We start from the raw sequence: 23,034 nt of genomic DNA, 5'->3' as shown, positions 1-23,034 counted from the left end.
TATACTTTCTAGTCGTTTGTTTTTTTCTTTTGTTTTTTGTTTGTTTGATTTTCTTCGTTGTTCTTTGAAGCGAACCCTTCCACTTCGAGTCTCCGTTCATTTGCAACCTGCTAACCGATTAGATTCCGGGTTTTTTCCCTAGTTTTTACTCACAAAAAAATTGTACTTTCGAAGGTCTAGCATATCTTACATTTTTAAAAAAGTAGTGACAATACCAGCAGGACACCTTTTGCCTCTGTCATTCGTAACCGAAGTATTTTCTTTCCGAATCGAAGCTCTCTCTATCTAAAAATAGCTTATCGACGATATTACGTATCCTCGTAACTAGTCTCAGACTAAGCTTGAAGTCCGGCCTCAGCAATAAATGACTAAAATTTAATCAAACTTAGTCTGAAGGTGACGTGATTTTAGTCTGGGAAATATTTGGTCATCTCACATATAATTCGATTTTTTCAAGTCCTTAGCTAAAATCAAAGACTAAGCGCTAGTCCACGTCCATAAAAAGGGGCCCAGAGCGTCACTATCGCCATCATCACCATAACAAGTAACAAGGTCACCACCATCTTGCAAACTTCCGAATATTTTTTTTTATTCGTTGAAGTTGGCAGTTCTAAAATTTACAGACGGCTTAGACTTACGTACGAAAAATTTTTGCGAAGTTGAATAAATACCAAAAGAATTCATCACATAGGTGTAACTGTGCGTCGCTATTCAGCGCCGCCATTTTGAAAATCATATATTTTATCATTAGTCACTTTGAAGAGAAATCCCTTATATCATCAGATATTGAATGCCACATGAGCTTGAGTTTTTGGGGTTTTTATTTTTTTTTTTATTTTTTGGGGGGAGGGGGGGGGGGTTGGGGGGGGGGAAGGCAGGGAGTTATTTTTTTTTATATTTATACTTTCAAAATATTCACTATAGTATGCTATCGACCATCACATAAGGTCAAGCCTTTTATACATTGCAGTCACATTTGCCATTTATTATAAATCATATGATATAATGTATAATGTCATAGATTTGTTCAATGCTTTTGAAAAGGGTAGACAACTGTAGCAATCATTTCAAACGGTAAGACGGGGATACGTGCCCATAATTGCAGGTCTAATAACTGAACGGAATTGTGGCCTTGATTTAACATTCTTGCAATGGAAAACATTTTGCCTTCGAAAGTATTTCCATAATAAGAATGAGACCATAACATATTTAGATTATCAGACCTGCAAATAAGTACACATTAGATGGCAGCCATCTAGACACATGTTCTTATTGTAATAGTTATTTCATAACATTGATATATATATATATATATATATATATATATATATATATATATATATATATATATATATATATATATTATATGACGATTGATTGAAAAATGCATATTCGATATAGATTATCTTCAGCAAGAAAAGCTATCGAAGATATTCATTATATCTGCGTTTTAGTTAACATCAATGATAATTTCGTCATTATAGTTCTATAAATTAAATATCCCTCATTAGTTTTTGTTTCACATACTTCCAAACTTAATTTACATTGTACATTTTTTTTTCTTTAACCATGTTCGTTTCACAAATTTTGACAGCAATCATTATTCACATTATCGAATATCATTTGTAGCTGCATTAATTTAACAATCTAAATAAAACAGATTAGCATTTTGAGTTTAATGAGCATTAGAAATTTTCTGTATAATAAACATATGCTTGAAAATGAATGTTTCATCATTTCAGAAAAAACAAAAAATACAAATATTCGAATGAAGATGTCTCTAAAAAAATACCATACAGAGTACCAATTATGTGATTGAAAATATTAACTTTAAATAAAAAAGCAAGAAGACCACTTGCACTCTTGAGCAACAAACTTGATAAATCGGTTAAAGCATTTCGGAATAATCCACAGATGATGGTGAATCATTGGAAATGTCAAAAAAGCTTGTGAATACTATTGCACATTTAGGTAATTTTGCGAATAGAATTTAAATTGAAAACTTAAGATAGACACTTAGACATAGTGATGACGAAAGTTGAAAACAATTAAATTTGATAAGTTAATTGATATAATCTTGACGATTGTGTGCAATATCCAAACACAGACATTCATACACATACACACAACTACTATACGCACGCATTCACACACAAACAAACACACACGCACACACACACACACACACACACACAAGCACACATTGTCTCTATGCACAATATATAAGAAGTAATTTACACGAATATTAGAAATATTTAAATTGTCAGTCAGGGGGGGAGGTTTGGGCGGCTATGGAAATGATTAGATTGATCTGATGAAAAGCCAAAATATTATGAAACGGGAACTGCGTGGACATTGAGTAAACAGAGGGACCAGCAGAAAGGATGGTTTCTACAATGTAGTGATAAAAAATATTAAACCAAGAACCTAAAACTAGAATGGAACGCACAGTAAAAACTTGAGGAGAGAGACTAGAAATTACAATTGAAGATTAAAAATGAAAGAAGACCATCATGCGAATACAAAGGGAAGTGGACACCTACAAACTAAAAGCAGTCCTCGCAAAACCAATTCGATATTCTATAACTCTCTTCATAACGGGCACATTGATAATGATAGTATTCCAAACAACCTTCACATTTTGTCATCATTCTCTCACCATCATCATAATGCTTGCACTTAAAACAAACTATTCCTTGGTCCTTTCTAATATCAACTCTGCGCATCAACTCACTCCATCCCGTAATAGTGAACAAGTCCTCCAAACATTCAATATCTTCACTCAATAGTACAGCTCCTAACCGCAATGCATCCTTCAGATCGCAAGTACTATAAAGCACTCCCCTCAGGTTATTGACTTCATCAACAGCTCTCCTTAACATGAACTGCTTTTTCCTTTCCCCCAATAATGTAGAAAAGGGAATCAATCCAGTTGCCTTTCGCTTTCTCCGTGTGAAATTTGGCTTATTTTTAGGCCTACCTCTTACACGCACCGGTTTTAGTCTAACATCACTAAAAGAAACCAAATTTGAAAAAAAGACAGGAGAGGAGCTAGAATGGCCCGCAAGAGGAGATGTAATATTTATGGATGTCGACTCAACAATAGGAGGTGGAGGTACAACGACAGGAAGGCTAGCCTCAGCCATAGGAGAAATAGCATCAACAACAGAACTTGCTACAACAGGGGGAATAGTTTCAACAACTGGGAGATCAGCCTTGACATCAAGAGGACTAGTCTCAACAAAAGGGGGATGGGCTATAGAAAGATGACTATCCTCAACAATAGGGGCACTAGCTTTAACAACAAGAGGAATATCCTTAACAACAGAAGAACATTCCCCAACAATAAGAGAACTAGCCTCAACAACAGGACTAGCTATAACAGCATGCTCAACAAAATTACTGCAGTCAATTCTGGAGTGAGAAGGACCAGGAATATCTTCGCTGGAAATAGCATCACCATCAACAGAGTGGTGATACAGGTCACTGGATGATGAAGTCCAACTATCAAATAAGGAAGAAAGAAAATTCATTTTCTCATCGAATTCTGCATTCCCCAAAAGACTCAGATAGTTAGACATTTTATTGAAGAAAGAATTTGCCTTGTTAAATTTCGCCTCTCTTGTCCTTATTCTGGGAGCTTTGGGCAAAGGAACTTGGTGAATAGTAATTTGAGACGTAGCGTTTGATGGAAGAGAATGGCGTATACTTGGTTTGAATCTATGTCCTTCAGGAAGACGAACATACATAGGTAATGACAGATGAGAACGAACAAAAAAAATATGCCGACAAGGTAAGTCTAAATTCTTGAAAAATTCACAAGAGCACTCAGATGGAGATGCAATGTAGGACTTTGATTGTCTGGACAACCGAAAGGTATTGTCAGAGAGAGAGTGAGATCTGATGTCATAGCTCAACTTGCTCATTAGAGAATATTGATTCAATATGATAGACGCAGCAAAGGGAGTTACATCATCTCTTATAGCGTTAATGACAGGATCGCCACAATCAACTGCCCTCGTATTCATCAACCGGAGGCTTTTGAAAGAAAACAGAAAGTCAATATCTCTATCAATGAATAAGAGATCTTGGAGGACATTGGACAGTTTTTGAGCACCTTTCACTACTCTTTTAATTGTGGCATGGTATGCCTCACAGTGGTTGGTAGTGGTGACATGGAGTTTGACAGTGTCCACCAACCGGTGGGCAGCCCACAAGTGAGGCTTACTGAACCAATGAGTATTGAAATAGTCAAAAACATGAGAAGGCAATACGGACTGAAACTTTCGTAAATAAGACAAGTAGCCCTCCTCTGTTACTTCTTCTTTCATGGCCATGAAAATAGAATGAATAGTAGAAGTCTGAGAAGAAGACATATTCTTCTTTTTCATTGCCTTTTTTATGGCGTTAGAAACATGGAACGAGCACAGAATGGGTTTGACATCGGGAAAAACAGACGAGAGTGCCCCGATTTCGGAAAAATCTTTATCAACAAAGATACATGCCGTCTTTGAGAAATCATATGATTCCTTCAAAAACTTCAGAGGTTTGACCATAATGTCCCGTTCCTCAGAATGCAAGAAAGAATGCAGGACGGGATGGCCTTTGCCGTCTGCATCAATACACATAACAGTGAGAAGAGGCAAGCAAATATTATTAGTGTTGTGAGTAACATCCATAATAAGTACATCACCAAAATGAGATAGCAATTCTAACATTGTAGAAGTCTGATAGGTCAGACACATAATGTCTCTGAAATGGATATCATCAGAAGAAGAATCAGTAGTGTCGACAAAATGAGTATCTACCCTTCCCCCCTTCATGACAATGTCTGCCAAAATTTTTTCGGCTGCCTGCTTTTCTTCACTATCAGACAGCCGATATTTTTGCCGCAAGTTTTGAATATCTTTTGGCGTCGGTCTAATACCTTGCTCTTCTTCAATGGCTGATATCAATTCCCTCGATGATAACGATTTAAATTGGAGAAGAGTCGTCACTAAGTCAGTTTCCTGGACTCGCCTCATTTCAGGAAATGTTGTTAGAACCTGGAAAAAACAAACATTATTATTATTATTATTATTATTATTATTATTATTATTATTATTATTATTATTATTATTATTATTATTATTATTATTATTACATTATCATTATCATTATCATCATCATCATCGTCATCATCATCATCATTATTATTTCTTCTTCTTATCATTATAATAATTATTATTATCATCATCATCATCATCATCATCATCATCATCATCATCATCATCATCATCATCATCATCATCATCATCATCATTATTATTATTATTATGTCATTCCAATAACATCACCTATATCATTTCTTACCACTGATTGATTCTCGAATTTATCGATTTGACATAAAGAATTATCGTTTTGTGCTGTGGCAAAAAATTCTAGAATTCCTACGTTTATTTATTATTATTATATTTTGTTTTGTTTTGTTTGCTTGTTTATTTTGTTTTTAATAGAAAGGATAATACGGACGCCTCAAAATAGCTTTGCTATTACGCTACAGTTAAATCGTTTTTCCCCAGAAAATTAAAGGGTATAAAAAATTGCATATCAAGATACAAAATAAACTTGCGATCTATCACGTGCAAGTCCGTTTTCGGAGTTAAATGTGACAATCATCTCAGATAGAATAAGGATAATGTGTGCAAAATGGCCTCTCCGTTGTATCTGGGTTGTGGATTAAAACCTTGAAAGTTGTTACACCGTAGAATTCCAGCTGCCTGAATGTCCAATAAAAACTTACATTAATATCAAATTCGTTATTCAGAGCGCCCGCTATTTTGATTACAATATGACTGTTCATCTGTTTTGTTACTTCATTCTGTCAACACTATTCGCTTTTTTTTGCGTAAAGAGACGAAAATATAACGAGGGGTTGATCGCGTGATTTTGTTTTACTCCAGAAAATAATGATCTCAAATAGGGTTTTTCATCACAAGGCTGGGGTAGAAATTACAAAGAAGTAGAAGGGCATATACGTTGATAGATTTTGAAAATGTCAATAAATGACAAGGAAACCAAAATTCTATTGTGGTGGTGTAAAAGAAAATGTGACAAGATGTTTGGTCCATTTTTTATTGGCGAAATTTTAAGTAAAGTGAGTTAATATTTAGCTACTTATAGATACAAGAAGGAACGTCATGGCTTTTACTGAACATTGCACATTGCTGTTTGAAAAACAAGGGCGCATTCATCAAAAGGGCATACGTAAAATTTTGAATACTTGCTATGAATTCAAATATTTAAAGAAACTAAATTGTGCCTTTAAACTGTACTTACGGATGCAGATGGCGTGTGTGCATCATGAGTCAGATTTGCTTCAATGACTTCAAGGAACCAAACACGGGCACTACTCCTACGGCAACATAATCGTATTTTAGCCATGCAGCCAAGCTTGAAAGATCTGAAAAAAATGACACAAATCATTGCCGTGGACAGTGCTGACTGACTGAATGGGTAATAATGGAAAAGTAATTATGCCTATGGTAATGATATGATTATGTTTTGGACGACACTTGTTTGGTGTATGAAGGAGACAAAAGAGGAAGAAAAATCACACTCCCATCCCTTCCTAAAATTTTACAAAAGAAAGAAAAAAAAGAAACAAACGAACAAATACATAGGGCAGCTTTGCTCAGCGGTTCGCGCCGTTTGGCCATGACCCTAGCTCACTTTTGGGCGCTGAACTGCGGCTGATGCCTGGGTTGTACAAGTCTTCCCTTGCAATAGATTAAAAAGACACATTTCTCCTTGTGAATGAATAAATGGGGAATACTACCTATTTTCTATCTATGTAAGAAAGAATTTTTAAAATTGAAAAACAACTAACAAAGCCATGAGAAAAAGCCAGAATATAATGTAAATTTGAACGCGGGGGGGGGGGGGAGAACTACTGATGCCCTTTTCGCAACGGCACCATAAGATCCCGTCGCCTGGGCATTCCAGGAAGGAATATAGATAATCCATCAAAGAGGATGTCTGATGTCAACAGGAATCACCAATGTTGTCCAAGTGAGCAAATTGGGATTAATAATCTTGCCCAAGGAAAATAACGAAAGTGCCTGAAGCGGGAATCAAAGCCGGGACAATCGGGATCACAGTGCAATGCCTTAAGCATTCGGTCAATTCGTTCCGCTTGTTGTCAGATGCGAGAGTAAACTATTTAAAAATTCGATTTTATGGTAATGAACAAAATTCCCGTTTGTTTGTAATAAGAAGAAAAGTAGTTATTATATCATTTATTTGTTTACAAAATCACATAGAAAATTTGTACCTTACCTTTGAATAGGTCTGAGACCTTTAGATTCGGATTTTCTCATTTTTCCTTGCTTACATTCGAACATAACCCGTTCATAAACTATTGTGTTGATGAAATCTGAGCACATCACCTAAGATAAATATTATGGAATAATATCATTGACTACATTATTTCAACACCGAATATATGCCTACTTACAACAGGACAACAAAATCTATCGGTGCAGTAAGCACAGATCAGAAAATTAAAATGAAGTACACATAGACATGATCAACTAATCCGAATGAGAATGAGTAGGCTACAAATACAAATAAATGAACACACTTCGTTAGCGTGAAAATGTACATTTAAATTGAGGAGATAGGCCTAGATCATATTATTATGTTGTAAGGAATTGTAAACGAATTTCCTTTTTTTTTTAGATGAATAAATTATATATTATTATTATTATTATATTATTATTATTATTATTATTATTATTATTATTATTATTATTATTATTATTATTATTATTGGATTCACAAAAGCCGCGTTGTTTGATATTGAGAAAGCCTACTCGCCCTTGCTTACTTTACGGTGGTGCTGCACTGCGGCTGACGACTCGATTATAACAGTTATCAGGTAGAATAGATTATAACTGAATTTTTTTTTTTTACCTTAAGCGATGATTTAAGAAAATGTTATATACTTATTTCAATATATCGATGTTGAAATGATATGCATATATCATATGCAATCAAATATACAGAAAGACAACAGTGTGAGGGTTTCTTCAAAAACCTTGCTTGCAAACTGCCGCTCGACTTGCAAACTGCCGCTCGAATTGAATAGTTATTTATTTATTTATTCATTCATCTATTAATTTATTCGTTCATTTATTTATTTAATTATTTATTCATTTTGTCACCAATGCTATCATAAATATGCCTTTTCATCAATAGATTATAAATATTAGATTATATCATATTAAACAAATTTTAGACCATTAGGGGAGATCTGAACTGCGACCCATCGTCTCAAAACGGTATTATGTCGGAACGAACCAGATGCTTAAAAGTAGAATTTAATGTGAAACTGGTCAAAATATAAATTGTTGGCATTAGCACCCCAAAATATGGTTGCCATTCTCCTCAATAACTCATATAAACTCAACACAAGTCTGATATTTCTGGCTATAAATTCAATTTTCAACATATTAACCAACCCGACTTAATACAGTTTTGAGACGAGAGGTCACAAATGAGATATTGCCCTTTAAAATCAAAGAAGGAAAGGACGCTTGGCATGTGAAGAAGAACAAAACAACTAAGCATTGATATAGATGTGATGCGTTTTATAAATGTGTATTATTTTTTATTTCTTTTAAAACTGTAGTGTATGCTAAATGTAGATTTAAATAAATAAAAGATTAATAAAAGGCATTAAGAACAAATGGGCAGCGAAATTATTTTTTTTAATAATGAAAAAAAATTGTTTTAAATAGAAAAAACAGCGGGAGGAGGGGGGGGGGGGCTATTCTGTGATAATAAAATCTTACCTTTTTGCAATCCTTTATAATGAATTTCACATTTTTCGCATTTTCATGAAGCCGTAATGATTTTTTGAAAGCTTCATATGAATCAAACCTTGCTCCAACGAAAATGCTTTCACGTTCCATTTTGATTTTTTAACGATTGAGCAATGGCTTGACTGGAAGGATGATACTGTTTATCCGGGAAGATTTTGTAATATGGGCGCACAAAAAAGGCCACGGGAGCAGTGACATATATAGGTCACTGTAACAACAATGCGATTTATGGGAGGGCAATAACCTTGAATTTAATACATATAAAAATGCGGTGACAAATATAAACAACAGCCTTTCCGTCAATTGCCCTTTACGTATTTCACGCCTACCTCATTAGCATAAGCACCGAAGGTCGGCTAGACACTTTTTAAGAATACGTCCTGAAGGACGAATAAGCACTCCGTTTTATTTATTTATTTAGACCAGTGTTAGTCACGGTAAACTAAACTTCCTATTGGGTTAAGGTGTAATGTAAATGTTGCTGCTTGAAACTCGAAGAAATCAATAACATTGTGAAATTGAATGTGAACTTCAATTTAATATACGAAAACAGATAAAATGGACGTTTCGGGTTTCCCCTTTAACAAGGCAAGATGAATGAAAGAACCACTTAATTTATTTTTTTTTAAATTGAGCTTTTATATAGCGTAATATCCACTAAATGTGCTCAAAGTGCTTTACAAGGGGTCTCTGGCCAACCGCAACATTTAACATGTAAGACGGGACATGATGCCTGTTAGGCGATATTACAATTTTTTCGGACAGAGACCACGCTTTTAACCGCCAGGTACTCATTTGACACCTGAGAGTACGGTGAGAGATTGTGAGTAAAGAACCTTCTCCAAGGACTCAACTATGCGCCGAGCGAGGCCCAAACCCAGGACCTTCTGATCTGAAAGCGAGTGTCATACCACAAGACCACAACAGACATTTTATTAGTATGGGTGGCCTACAAAACCATTATTTTGAATGGTGATTTGATGATGATGAACAAAATATGTGTGTTGTACAAAATAAATGGCAAAGCTAACAAAATGCAGTCTCCTTAATAAGAGGAGACTGGAGATTGACAAGTGCTGCAACTAATTTAAAAATAATATCAGATGTTTCTCTTAACATGGTTGGAATATATGAGAGGATGTTAACATTTTTAAGTCTTCCATTAGCCCTCTCAACATGAATTCTACATGAAGCAATTTCTTTTGTTAATAAAATCTCATTTTCAGTGAAATTATTATTTAAAAAGGGAGGGATATTTACAGTTACTCCTTGAGGTAAAATATCTTGAATCAGGAAACCTTTATCTGCTAAAATTAAATCTCCAGGGCTTAAAATTAAAAGTTTTATTAATCCACAATTTTGTACAATGACCTTATCCGAGACAGACGCTGGATAAAGTTTAGAAACAAAATTTATCACACCATTTGGACTCACACCAACAAGAGCTTTAACAGAATTCATGGACCTATAAGAAGAACAAGTTAACCGTTGTTTATCCATTTCTTTAGGAATAGCAATTTGGTCATCTGTACAATCAATGATCCTTCTGCAATTTGGAAATCTTAAAAATGATGATGGAGCTGATAGTTTATTTTTATGTCTAGAAGGGCATGGAACCTTCATAACATTTTCAAAGAGAAGCTTATGGCTTATGTAAAACATGAATATAAGTTTGTATAATATTTGTTATAGTACTTTCACTAACGCTAAACAATTGTGAAATATGAAGGTTAGTGTAGTTCTGTCTAAGTTTCATAAATGTAATGAAAATTTGGTCTTTTAATGCAACTGTCTCTTCCTGAACTTCCCATCCACTATAATAAACAATGTTACCTCTAAAGCACTCAACATATTGAACAATAATATTACATATTTTAAAAGAATGTACACCTGTCTCCATTCGAAGAACTTTTTCTGTAAGGCTTGAAACAATGTAAGTGCGTTGAACCTAACTAAGTTGGGGGTTTTTAAGCTAGCTATTTCCTTATTTTTGTCTGTAATTTCTTGTTCTTGAATTAAATTTGTTGTTCTATTTAAAATATCCTCACTTGTTCTACAATCTGTTTTTTTAAAGATGGAATCCTGTGATGATGGTGACGAGAGTTGAGATGATTATGAGAGAGAAGATAATGATGATGAGGATGATGATGATGAGGAACATAATGATGATGAGGAATCTGGTTTTTTTAAAGGTGGGACTTTGTGATGATGATGAAGAGAGTTGAGCTGATGATGATTATGATGATGATGATGATGATGATGATGATGATGATGATGATGATGATGATGATGATGATGACGGTGGTGGTGGTGGTGGTGGTGGTGGTGGTGGTGGTGGTGGTGGTGGTGGTGGTGGACTTCTTTATGTTGGTGCCAATTGAGATGGGGTGGGAATTCCTTGTGTCACTTTTCTTTTCTTTCTTTCTGGCGCTGATGGAAAGAATTTATTTTCATTTTTGTCAAACAATTCAGGGAGGTTGGCTTTGTCACCATCTCTGAAGTGACAAGAACACACTCTTGATGATGATGTTGGATCTTTTGTCCTTTCTCCTGAAAAGAAAAGATTTAAAAAAAAAAACAATAATTCTGTTGGGCATATTGGGTATATTATTTAATTTGATAAGTACTTTGTGTTAGACTATCTTGTTTGAGACCAGCTCAATGCATGATAAATCAAAGGTGTGCGAGAGACCCACCAGTCTCTAGTAGCAGTAGTAGTAGTAGTAGTAGTAGTAGTAGTAGTAGTAGTAGTAGTAGTAGTAGTAGTAGTAGTAGTAGTAGTAATAATAATAATAATAATAATAATAGTAGGAGGAGGAGGAGTAGGAGTAGATGTAGGAATAGAAGTAGTAGTAGGATTGTGTTGTTATTCTTATAATTGATAGTATCCGTTTTAAGCGTAAAGGTTCGTTTGATTATCGGAGTTACATGAAGAAGGAAGACGAAAAACACATTGTTAGGGAATGCAAGCATAATTAATAATATTGCATTCTTTTATGAGCCGTCAAACAAGGTTACAAGTCGTTGTAAAAAAAAAAAGAAAAAAACTCTCTCTCTCTCTATCTCTCTCCCTCCCCCCTCTCTCTCTCTCTCTCTCTCTCTCTCTCTCTCTCTCTCTCTCTCTCTCTAACAGCATGTCACTGATCGGAGACCATGAAATAGTTTTGTTTTTTTAAAACTGTAAATATGAAGGCGTTCCGTTGTCTGAAATCGAAAGAGCTTATTTAAATTTTATTCCCCCAGAATATTCCTATTTATAATGTTTAATCAAATTCAAAATCAAAGTGACCTTCGTTTAATTTAGCGTACTGGTGACTGTATCTACTACACAGTCAGTCAAACAATACTGCCAGCACATTACCGTCAACAGACACATGACGGACGTCACGTTATCGCGTCTCATATATGGAGGTTGAACCCAACTGAAGTCAGTGAGGAGTGAACCTGAGACTATGGGAAGTGGATACCTGTGGGGAACGAAATCAGGACACAGAGAGGTGGATACCATGGGACCACAGGAGGGTTCGGAAGAAAAAGAAGTACCCGTCTGGGTTTGCTCCCACTGGTTTCCAAATCCCATATTCCCAGCTTCACTCTCCACTGGTTTCTATCTACCTCTCATAGTCCCAGATTCATTCCCCATTGGTGCTCACCTCCTATTAGTTTGAAGTTCATTCTCCTCTGGTGCCCACCTCACATAGTCAGGCTTCAATTCCCAACGATATCCATCTCTCATAGTCACAGGTTCGTTTCCCTCTTATATCCTCCTTCCAGGTTCACTCCCCACTGATGTACACTTCCCTGAGTCCCTGATTCACTCCCCAATTCTGCCCATTTCCCATAACTTCGTCGGGTTTTGGCGGGTTTCGTAAACTCCCATCTCGCCAAAGTTAATTTACATGAAAATGATGAAAGGATACGTATATGTGATCTAGTGATATGGCACTCGCCTTTCGTTCAGATCCTCCTGGATTCAGTTCGCTCTCTTAGCGGCGCATAATTGAGTCCTTGGAAAAAAGTCTCTTTACTCACATTCTCTCACCATACTCGGGTTTAAGATGAGTACTTGGTTGTTAACATCGTCGTTTTTGTCCGAGAAATAAAAATGAAAAATTTCAAAACAGGCGTTATGTCTCGTCCTATGTGTGAAGTGTTGCTGTTGGCTAGGAACCCCCTGTAAAGCGCTATTTTGATCTATGTGGATGCTCCAGTGATTATCTTTAAAATGTGAACCGACCTTCATGCTAGGTTTTCGCGTCCTAGACTATTTAAATTTTGAAAAGAAAGACGTACTGGAAGGAAAAGAATGCAATCGTAGATGTAGATACATAGTGAAGTAGTATGCCCCGCCGTCCGAGTGATGCTTGCTGAGAATTGTGTGATTCAGTCATAGTAGATGAATATAGCTGCTCTCTCTCTCCACCCATGTCGTTAATTGTTTCCATTGGTCACAGTCCCGGGCCAGAGATTTGAGGCTGTCAAGATATTGTTGTGACTTTGGTACGGAGGGCACTGAAATATTTCTTAGTTCTTCGGGGATTAATTCGGCCTCATCTGAATCCAGAAATTGCTGATAATATGCAGAGAGAACCTGGTTCAGGGTAGTTACTATTGATGTTGGTGGACTCCCTACATATTTGTAGCCATGAAGGAAATATTCTGTCATTGCATGTTGGGCTGGGATGTTATCTTATCGACGTAAGATGTGACCAAATAGCCTCCATCACTTTTCTTGTATTATTGTACTCAGGCGTTAGGCCCTGGCTCTTTCATAGAGATCTGATGTAGATAGGGTTGACAAAATGGAAGGACAACTTCAACTCGAGCCTTTATATAGCGCAAACCTACTAAACGTGCTCAAAACGCTTTGCACGAGATCCTTAGGCAAAAGCAGCACGTACCATGTAGGACGAGACACAACCCCTGTCAGGCAAGATTGCATATTTTTTGCGAGAGAGAGACAACGCTGCTAACGGCTGGGTACTCATTTTACACCTCAGTACGGTGAGAAAGTGTGAGTAGCGTGTATTTTCCAACGACTCAAGTTTACGCCGTTCATAGCGTGACTGGAACCCATGGCATTCCAATCCAAAGGCAAGAGACCTCCTCGTCGGACAGCACGGATTAAAAATAAAACACGAAAAAGATTAATGAAGACAATTAGGTATAAATTTACTTTTATTTTTAAACGAAAGCACATGACAATAACACACAAAGAACAACTGGAGATACAAAAGTTTTCAGCCTCTCTCTCTCTCTCTCTCTCTCTCTCTCTCTCTCTCTCTCTATCTCTTTCTTTCTCTCTCTCTCTCTCTCTCTCTCTCGCTCTTTCTCTGTCCATTCTCATCTCCTCTCTCTATATATATTTCTCTCTCTCACTGCCCCCCCCCCCCCCCCCCCCCCCACACACACTTTCTCTATCTAGCCATACACTTACAAATGCACCACACAAACGACTACACACACACACACACACACACACACATACTCCTACACGCAAACATACAGTCATTTCACTCTCGTTCTGGAATGATTTATTTATTTGGTACCATGTGATTTTCTATAACCATGTTACTTTAAGTAAAAAGTCAACTTCTTCATTATACCGTTGGTAATATAAGTTGCATGCTATAAAATAATATAATAATAATAATAATAATATAATAATAATAATAATAATAATAATAACAATAATAATAATAATAATAATAATAATAATAATAATAATAATAATAATAGTAATAATAATAACAATAATAATAATATAATAATAATAATAATAATAATAATAATAATAATAATAATAATAATAATAAAAATAATAATCTTTATTTATATTTTTATTTTTTTATTTATTTATTTATTTTTATTTTTATTTATTTATTTATTTATTTATTTATTGACTTTTTATATAGCTCAAAACCAATAAATGTGTTCAAAGTGCATAACAAGGCAAACAGAAACATTTAACATTTATGACGCCTGTTAGGCGATATAACAATTTTGTTTGGGACAGAGACAACGCTGTTGATGGCCAGTTATTCATTGTATACATGAGTACGGTGAGAGAATGTGAGTAAATAGCCTTCTCCAAGGACTCAACTATACGCCGAGCTCCGAAATTAGGTAAAAGTAGCGTAATAGTCTATACAGGATACACATAAAATGGGAAAAAAATCAATAAAATATGATAAAACAATTCATTTCTCTCGCTCTCTCGCTCTCTCTCTCTCCCCCCCCCCCTCCACTCTTTCTTTCTCTTTCTCCCCCCCCCCCTCTCTCTCTCTCTCTCTCTCTCTCTCTCTCTCTCTCTCTCTCTCTCCTCTCTTTTCTATCTCTCACACTTTCTCTTCCTCTCACTTTCTCTCTTATGAAGTAATAAATAATAATAATAATAGTAATCATGATCATACTAATGATGATGATGATTAATATATAAAATATAATAAATAAATAATAAAATAAATAATAAAAATAATAATAAATAATAATAATAATAATAATAATAATAATAATAATAATAATAATAATAATAATAATAATAATAATAATAATAATAATAACATAATAATAATAATAATAATAATAATAATAATAATAATAATAATAATAATAATAATAATAATAATAATAATAATAATAATAATAATAATAATGATAATAATATCAATAATAATTTTTTTTTATTTCAAATTTTTAAATTTTGATTTTCTCAAAAGCTGAAAAATGTGACTTTGATCGTTTTCCCCCTGTGGTCTTCAATTGTTATTGTTTGGTATTAGTAATCATCGTAAAAGTTGGCAAACTATCTCGTCAAATATATTTGATATTTCACTCACTTGTCGAAGAATTACTTCCCAAAGTTATAAACGGAAAATTGTTATATAAATCTTAATAACTGTCTTGTATTCAGAACAATTAGAGGAACGATTACGTGGTATCGATTCAGTGAAAGTACTTTTTCCTCATTGTCATACTCGCATACCGTATACCGTATGATTTGACTAAACCATTGTGCTGAAAATGGTGGCGCCGGTTTTGTATACATGCATGTAGTATATGTATATATATATATATATATATATATATATATATATCTATATATATATATATAATATAATATATATACAGTCCACTACTTGTCTCCTCCCAAACCAAATCCGTTTAGTCATTGTGCATTTCCAAATCAAATTCTCCTCACTTGCGACCACCACCACCCCTCCCCCCCCCCTTCTCGCCACAGCCATTGAATCACTTTCATTTTGTAATATTAACACCTTCCACCTCCTCCTTGTTCAATATCGTTCCAAATCCATGCCATGCTCGTCACGTTAACTCCATTTGCTGTATAGATCCTATCTGTCACAAGCTCACAAGAATCAGGCATGGCATCAGTCCAACAAGTAAAACCTTTCACATGGTACCTATCAATTTTCGCTACAGACCCCACAATCCCAGTGATGAAAGCATCTTCTATATTTACGTAAGGAAATAGATAATACGTACGTAAAACCTTGCCAATAGCATCAAAGGAAATGGCGTAAGATGTTCCTGATGCGTACGCCGGAAACCATTCTATTGGCAAGACTGATCTCGACACACCCCATTTTCCTCCTCTATTTACTTTTCCTGAGAAATACATGTGTCCGTAAATAGAATTATTTTGCCCGTACTTCAACAGAAAATGCCACACCAAAGGTAAGTTAACGAAAATGTCCTGGTCAGCCTTTAGAACATATCTGATTTTCGGACAGTTTTTATCTATCCATTTAAATCCAAGAATAACCTTCCTAGTTAAGTTTGAATAGCTATCAATACTGTTGAACTGCAAAATGTCATTGTGATTTACAGCTTCTGACCTTAATTGTGAGTTATCCCACGAAGTACTTTGCGATATTGATCTTTTTGTATTACTATGCGAAGGCACACCTACTATAAACAAGAGTTGAATGTCCATTTTAAAATTCGTCAACGGCCACAGTTTTCCAGATGTCACAGAGCCCCACGTCTCTCTTATAGTTTTCCTTACGAGGGTTGACTTTGGCTCGGAAAGTATTAACACCACGATTTTGGTTTTTCCAGAACACTCGGGCGGGCTGATGATCTCTGTATCAAGCATCTCGAATCTATTATTTGGGTCTGGTTGGAAATACGGCTGTTCTAAACGTAAAGACGATGGAGTAATCTTTTTAAATGATAGTCTTTTGATTGCTGACAAATATGCTTTTTGTGACTTGTTAGGTGGAATAAAAATGTCATCAGTTATCAGGCGACGCCGTGAATTGTCTGGCAAAAATGAGGTCCAATTATTTGGAGGACGTTTATCTAGGTGTTGTAGTACAGTTGTGATTTCCATTGGTGGAAAGTTGTAAGTGTTGAAGGAATTGAGGTAATGAACGCTCTTTGTGGCGTCAGTTCCCGCTCTGAACTGGATTTCTACTATTATATAGAGCAGAGTCAACATTGCGAGAAACATTGCGAAGAGGATGTAGGACCTGGGGAATATACAACAATTAATGGATGAATAATGAACGTCAACAGAAATCATCATATTGTTCATAATTTTTTTTAAATAGTGATCTTTTATATAGAGCAATATCCACTAAACGTGCTCAAAGAGCTAAACAATAGGTCGCAAAACGTAACAGGACATGACGCTTGTTAGGCGATATTACAATTTTTTCCCGGTCAGAGACAGCGCTGTTTACGGTCAGGTACTCATTTTACACATGAGTACGGTGAGAGAATGTGAATAAAGAGTCTTTTTTAAGGACTCAACTATGCGCCGAACGAGGCTCGATCTCAGGACCTTCCGATCCGAAAGCGAGTGTCATACAACAAGACTACATAGCCACAAAGGATGGGGAGGATGGTGACAAGAAGATTATTTTTTTAATTCTAGCATTTAGGCTATCGCAACATTTCTCCAACGGATTTAGTCGACCCAGCTACCAAATCACCCTTAACTTGACTTAGGCGAAAACGATGCCTTAGACTACAAATTCAGAAGAGTGAGTGGAGCTGGTAATTTTGTTGATAATAACAAGAAATAAACACGCTGCTTTGTTTATGAAAGTTGTAAACATACCCATGTGTCAAGCTGAACAAAATGACCAATCGTGAGAAAAAACTGTGAACACTTTTCACTATGTGGGTCACTTTGAACACATATTCTAATGTGACCAATGCCTTAGAGCACATGGAAATATAATATAGATCATGCCCAATGAATAAATAAACACATGACAAAAGATCCACTGTGAAATTACAAATTGAAAGAAATGTTAGCGCTAAGAGCTTTCGGAAGGTCTCCCAGATGGAGAAAAGGACGGATATAACCTTGTCAATCAGCCAATTTTAAAAGAATTATATGGCTCTCTCTTATAAGACTTGTTGTCGTGTGTTCCACGACATCCCCATTTGGCGCAAATTATACTGAGACAAATTTCTGCAATATTTTAAAAGATTCGAATAAGTGTGTATGAAACAGTGCCAGACAAAACAAGAAAAAAAACTCCGTCCCATTGACATTTTCAGATCTTATATTAAACAAGTGTCTGTTCCCTAATTGATAATTTTGATATATTCAAAAATAAAAATGGATCTATCTACATAGTTGAACTTCTTCGTCCTTATCCTCATCTTATTCAATAATATGCTTTGTGATGAACGCGAAGGTTCACAGCGGAATAATAATATGCGCAGCATTGTGTACACTAATGAAAATGTTGTTGCTTGAAGTGGACGAAAAAAAAAGAATGATAATTATTGAAATGTAAGCTCCAATTTATAATAAACGAAGACATACACTGTGGACGTTACGAGTTTCCCCTTTATCAACAAAAAAGAATCAAGAAGGAAAAAAAATAAAGATAAGGAATGAGATAAAGATAAGCTTCACATTATCTGTCTTCGTTCAATGAATTTAAGCTTATCCGCTTACAATATTATACTAGAGATAGAATGCGCTTGGCCAAAGAGTTCACAACATTGCCATCCGGAAGTATAACGGACCAACACACAAACTCTGTGTAACCATGAACTTTTATAGTCTGGTTAATACAGTTTAGTGAGAACAACTCACAAACGCGGATGGCAAAAACAATAACAAAGGCCTGAGTGACGTCATCTGCATACTATCTATACGCTTTTTATTCTTTTATAAATAATGCTTAATTGGATAATATAGTAAGGCCAGTTTTCTCTTTTTATGTAAGTAGTTTGAATTGTTGCTATTTGAACAGGGCGCGAAACGGTCGCAGCGGGATAGAACGTAGCCATCGTAAAGTTATAGCCTGACACTGACCAAAACATGACGTCAAAATGCCAGTCTTTTGACAAAAAAAGAAAACAAATCGTGAGTTGTAATCAATAATTTACCCAATGAAATAACTTGTTTCCTTGACCTCTACTAACAACAACTCACTGGACGCTCTACAAACCTAAAAAACTGCCAGTCCCAGAGGGTTCTTGTGTCAGACTATAGACAGAATGCCTTGGCAAGGAGTCACAACATGCTCGAAGTTAGGACCAACACACAACCATGTGTAACCATGAACTTTTATTCTGGTTAATTACAGTTTAGTGAGAAATCACAACGGATGGCAAAAACAATACAAAGACTGAGTGACTGTCATCTGCATACTATCTATAGATAGTTCGAAGATGACGTCATCATGTCTTTGTTATTGTTTTTTTGCCATCCGCGTTTATGAGTGATGCTCACTGAACTGTATAACGACTATACGTTCATGGATACACCACAATTTTGTGTGTGTGTCCGTTGTACTTCGATTGCATAGATAGTAAAGCGCTTAGCTAAGAAGCTCATAACATTGCATCCGGAAGTAAAGGACCAACACACAAGCTATGTGTACCTTAAACGTTCAATGTCTGGTTATATCAGTTTAGTGAGAATTACTCATAAACGCAGATGACAAAAAACAATAACAAAGACCAGAGTGACATCAACTGCATTATATCTATAAATGTTAACGATGGCGACGGAGAGAATGAGTGAGTAAAAGTGATTTATTTGAACGGAGACATCATAAAACAAACAACGTTTCGGCTTTTGGCATGCGTCAGGAGCATAGCAATCTAGGATAGCATTGGTCAGGAGACATCAAGATTAGACACACGGACGGAAATGTTTTCAAAAATATTACATTTGTGGCTCATCGTCTCAGAACGGTATCACGACGGGTTGATACAAGTGCTGGGGATTGACTTCTTAGCAACCAATATCAAACGTGTAGTTTATGTCTATTACTGTGTGGTCTGGTGGTATGACACTCGCTTTCGGATCGAAAGATCTTTGGTTCGAGCCTCGCTCGGCGCATAGTTGTGACCCTAGAAAAGGCTCTTCACTCACATTCTCTCATATTCATAAACATTTAAAATCAAGAAAAATCCTTTTTTAAAAAACAACAATTCTCACCGTACTCGGATGTAAAATGAAAAGTCCCTGGCGGTTAATGGCGTTCTTTGTTGTTTTAGACAACTGAGAGTTGAACGCTCTACCGAGGTAGCCATTGGCATCGGGTCAACCAGTCTTACTTACCGTCTGCTCATCTTCCCTTTGATTAACATTTCGTTGAATAGTCCGATATTCCTTATTGTGAAATCATAGCGTTATAACACGTGGAATGAACGTGGAAATTCTTTTTATTTAAATGCAGTATGCAGTATAACTGGAATTTATTTCATTTGTTTTCCGCGTTCATTTGTTTATTGTTTTGCTGACGAAGGAAGGGGTTGTATCCGAAACGTCCATTGTTTGAATTATTCCTATCCAAAGCATCTCCATTATCATTCTTTCTTTCGTTAGTATGTTTTACGACCCGAGGCTTCAGGTACCCCTCACCGCTCAAAACAAACAATCTTTTTTAAAGCATTGCATTCACTGACGACAGAATTATGTCTTATTTGATTAATCACACTATCACATTTGAAAAGATGAAAATATTAACATTCGATATTATTTGTAACAAAATGGTACTTTTCTAAACTTGATATCCACGGTTTCCTTGTCTGACTTTCTTATCAGGCAGGCTCTGTTTATTTGGTGGGTGGAAAAGGAGTCAACGAGAGATGAAAATGTTAAGAGGGTTAATGAAGTAGAATGCCCGTGATTACTTGAAGCGCGTGTTGAGATTTCGCAAATGCGTTTGTAATAACATTGAGACATCCATAGACATCCATAGGTTTTAGATTACATTTGATTAGGGCGTATTTTATATATTACGTTTCGTTATTATAATTTTTTTTTCAAATGTTGTGTGTGTGTGTGTGTGTGTGTGTGTGTTTTTAATTGTATTTTTATTTGGTTCTGGCTTCTTTTGTTCTTTTGTTTTTGTTTTTGTTTTTTGTTTCGTTTCTTTTGCTTTATTTCCATTCTGTTTGTTGTTGATGATGTTTTTGTTTATTATTTAATATTTTCCCTTTTTCTTTGTTTTTTTTTTTTTTGGTTTTTGCCTTTTTGGGTTATCTGTGTGTATGTGTGTGTGTGTGTGTGTTTGTTTTTTTTAATGTTTTTGGAAGGGTTGGAGGTAGTTTTTCTTTTTCTTTTTGTTTCTCTTTAATTTTTGGTTTTGTCTTTTTGCTTTTTATTTATTTTTGGTTTTGAGGATTGAAAGGAGGAGGAGGAGGAGGAGGAGGAGGAGGATGGGAAGAAAGAGGAGGAGGAGGAGGAGGAGGAGGGGGAGAGGAGGAGGAGGAGGAGGAGGAGGAGGAGGAGTTAGATGGGAAGAAATAGGAGGAGGAGAAGAAGAAGATGAAGAAGAAGAAGGAGGAGGAGGAGAAGCAGAAGGAGAAGGGCAAGAAAGAGGAGATGGAGGAGGAGAAGGAGGAGGAGGAGGAAGAGAAGGAGGATGGGAAGAAAGATGAGGAGGAGGAGGCTGGGTAGAAAGAGGAGGAGGAGAAGAAGGAGGAGAAGGAGGAGGGAAAGAAGAAGAAGAAGAAGAAGAAGAAGAAGAAGAAAGAGGAGGAGGAGGAGGAGGAGGAGGAGGAGGAGGGGCAGGAGGAGGATTTGGTAGTGATAGTGGTATTGGAGGAAATGGAAGGGGAGGGAGAAGAACAAAATTAGGGAGAGAGAAGGAAGGAGGGAGTAGTGGTTATATCTGGAGTAGATAAGGGAGACATAGGGCAAAAATACAAATATAATAATAATAATAATAATAATAATAATAATAATAATAATAATAATAATAATAATAATAATAATAATAATAATAATTGATAAAGCGCCGACTTCTCAATTGATAAAATGCTCGTCGGAGATAAGTTTTACGGATGGCTCACGCGTATACACATACACTGACAGACACACAACACACACATACACATCCACTGTAAATGTAAGATCAAGTTCAAAAGAAAGAAAAGGGGCGGAGGTTGTACAAAAAAAAGAAAGAACCGTGATGAGAGCTTGCTTGCTCTTGATACTTTTCGTCTCCTTGGCTCAGATATCTTCGTGTGTAGCAGGGAAAACGTAAGATGTTAGAGCGTGAGCTCTTGAAAGCGACACACTTCGTGAGTAAATTACTTTGTGCGCGGGCGTAGCAGGCACTGCCAATCCGAAGAAACGTTTCCTGATGATGGTTGATACCTAGTACCAGCATTGAATAATAATAATAATAATAATAATAATAATAATAATAATAATAATAATAATAATAATAATAATAATAATAATAATAATAATAATAATAATAATAATAATATAATATAATAATAATAATAATAATAATAATAATAATGATAATATAATAATAATAATAATAATAAATAATAATAATAATAATAATAATAATAATAATAATAAAATAATTAATATAATAATAATAATAATTTATTGCATCCCAAAAAGGAATTTTATCGTATAAAAGTTTTATAACTTACCCAGAAAAATAATTAGAATCATGGAGATATGATGTAGATATTTATTATAATATATATATGGAGCGGTTTCACTGCGAGAGTTGTTCATTATATATGAATAATTTCAACGTTGCAAAATAGTTAAAATTGTCACTGTAACGGTTGCAAAACAAATGGATTAATAAATTAATATTTACATTGTGAGGAAGTAAAAAACGAAAATTATAATTATATCGAATGATTATTGGTCGCTATTAAAAAGCCTATACTAGACGGCAGGAATGATTTT

At 35.4% G+C, this 23,034-nt stretch overlaps 2 protein-coding genes across 3 annotated transcripts; both read right to left on the bottom strand.

The window, feature by feature from the left end:
• Window positions 1-1,802: 1,802 nt before the first annotated feature.
• Window positions 1,803-9,197, bottom strand: LOC144973388 (zinc finger SWIM domain-containing protein 3-like). The gene is made up of 4 exons (XM_078915749.1): window positions 8,835-9,197; window positions 7,318-7,427; window positions 6,319-6,442; window positions 1,803-5,045 (listed from the first exon to the last, which is right to left on the bottom strand). The coding sequence occupies exons 1-4, from the start codon at window positions 8,952-8,954 to the stop codon at window positions 2,547-2,549; spliced, it is 2,853 nt and encodes a 950-aa protein (XP_078771875.1). The 5' UTR covers window positions 8,955-9,197; the 3' UTR covers window positions 1,803-2,546.
• A 185-nt stretch (window positions 9,198-9,382) lies between these two features.
• On the bottom strand, window positions 9,383-20,908 carry LOC144974186 (beta-1,3-galactosyltransferase 1-like). Of its 2 annotated transcripts, XM_078917106.1 has the most exons (3): window positions 20,428-20,908; window positions 16,371-17,359; window positions 9,383-11,414 (listed from the first exon to the last, which is right to left on the bottom strand). In XM_078917106.1, exons 1-3 carry the CDS (start codon window positions 20,454-20,456, stop codon window positions 11,227-11,229), a joined length of 1,206 nt encoding a protein of 401 aa, XP_078773232.1. In that variant the 5' UTR covers window positions 20,457-20,908; the 3' UTR covers window positions 9,383-11,226. The 2 variants fall into 2 exon arrangements, with proteins under 2 accessions (XP_078773232.1, XP_078773231.1); XM_078917105.1 differs by lacking the exon at window positions 9,383-11,414 and having other exon boundaries at window positions 16,106-17,359; window positions 20,428-20,890.
• Window positions 20,909-23,034: the final 2,126 nt, after the last annotated feature.

The sequence above is a fragment of the Berghia stephanieae genome, chromosome 5 (genome assembly GCF_034508935.2).
Source record: "Berghia stephanieae isolate SIO BIC M18660-M18661 chromosome 5, UCSD_Bste_1.3, whole genome shotgun sequence".
Taxonomy (NCBI): domain Eukaryota; kingdom Metazoa; phylum Mollusca; class Gastropoda; order Nudibranchia; family Aeolidiidae; genus Berghia; species Berghia stephanieae.
This window is presented reverse-complemented; position numbering and strand designations above follow the sequence as displayed.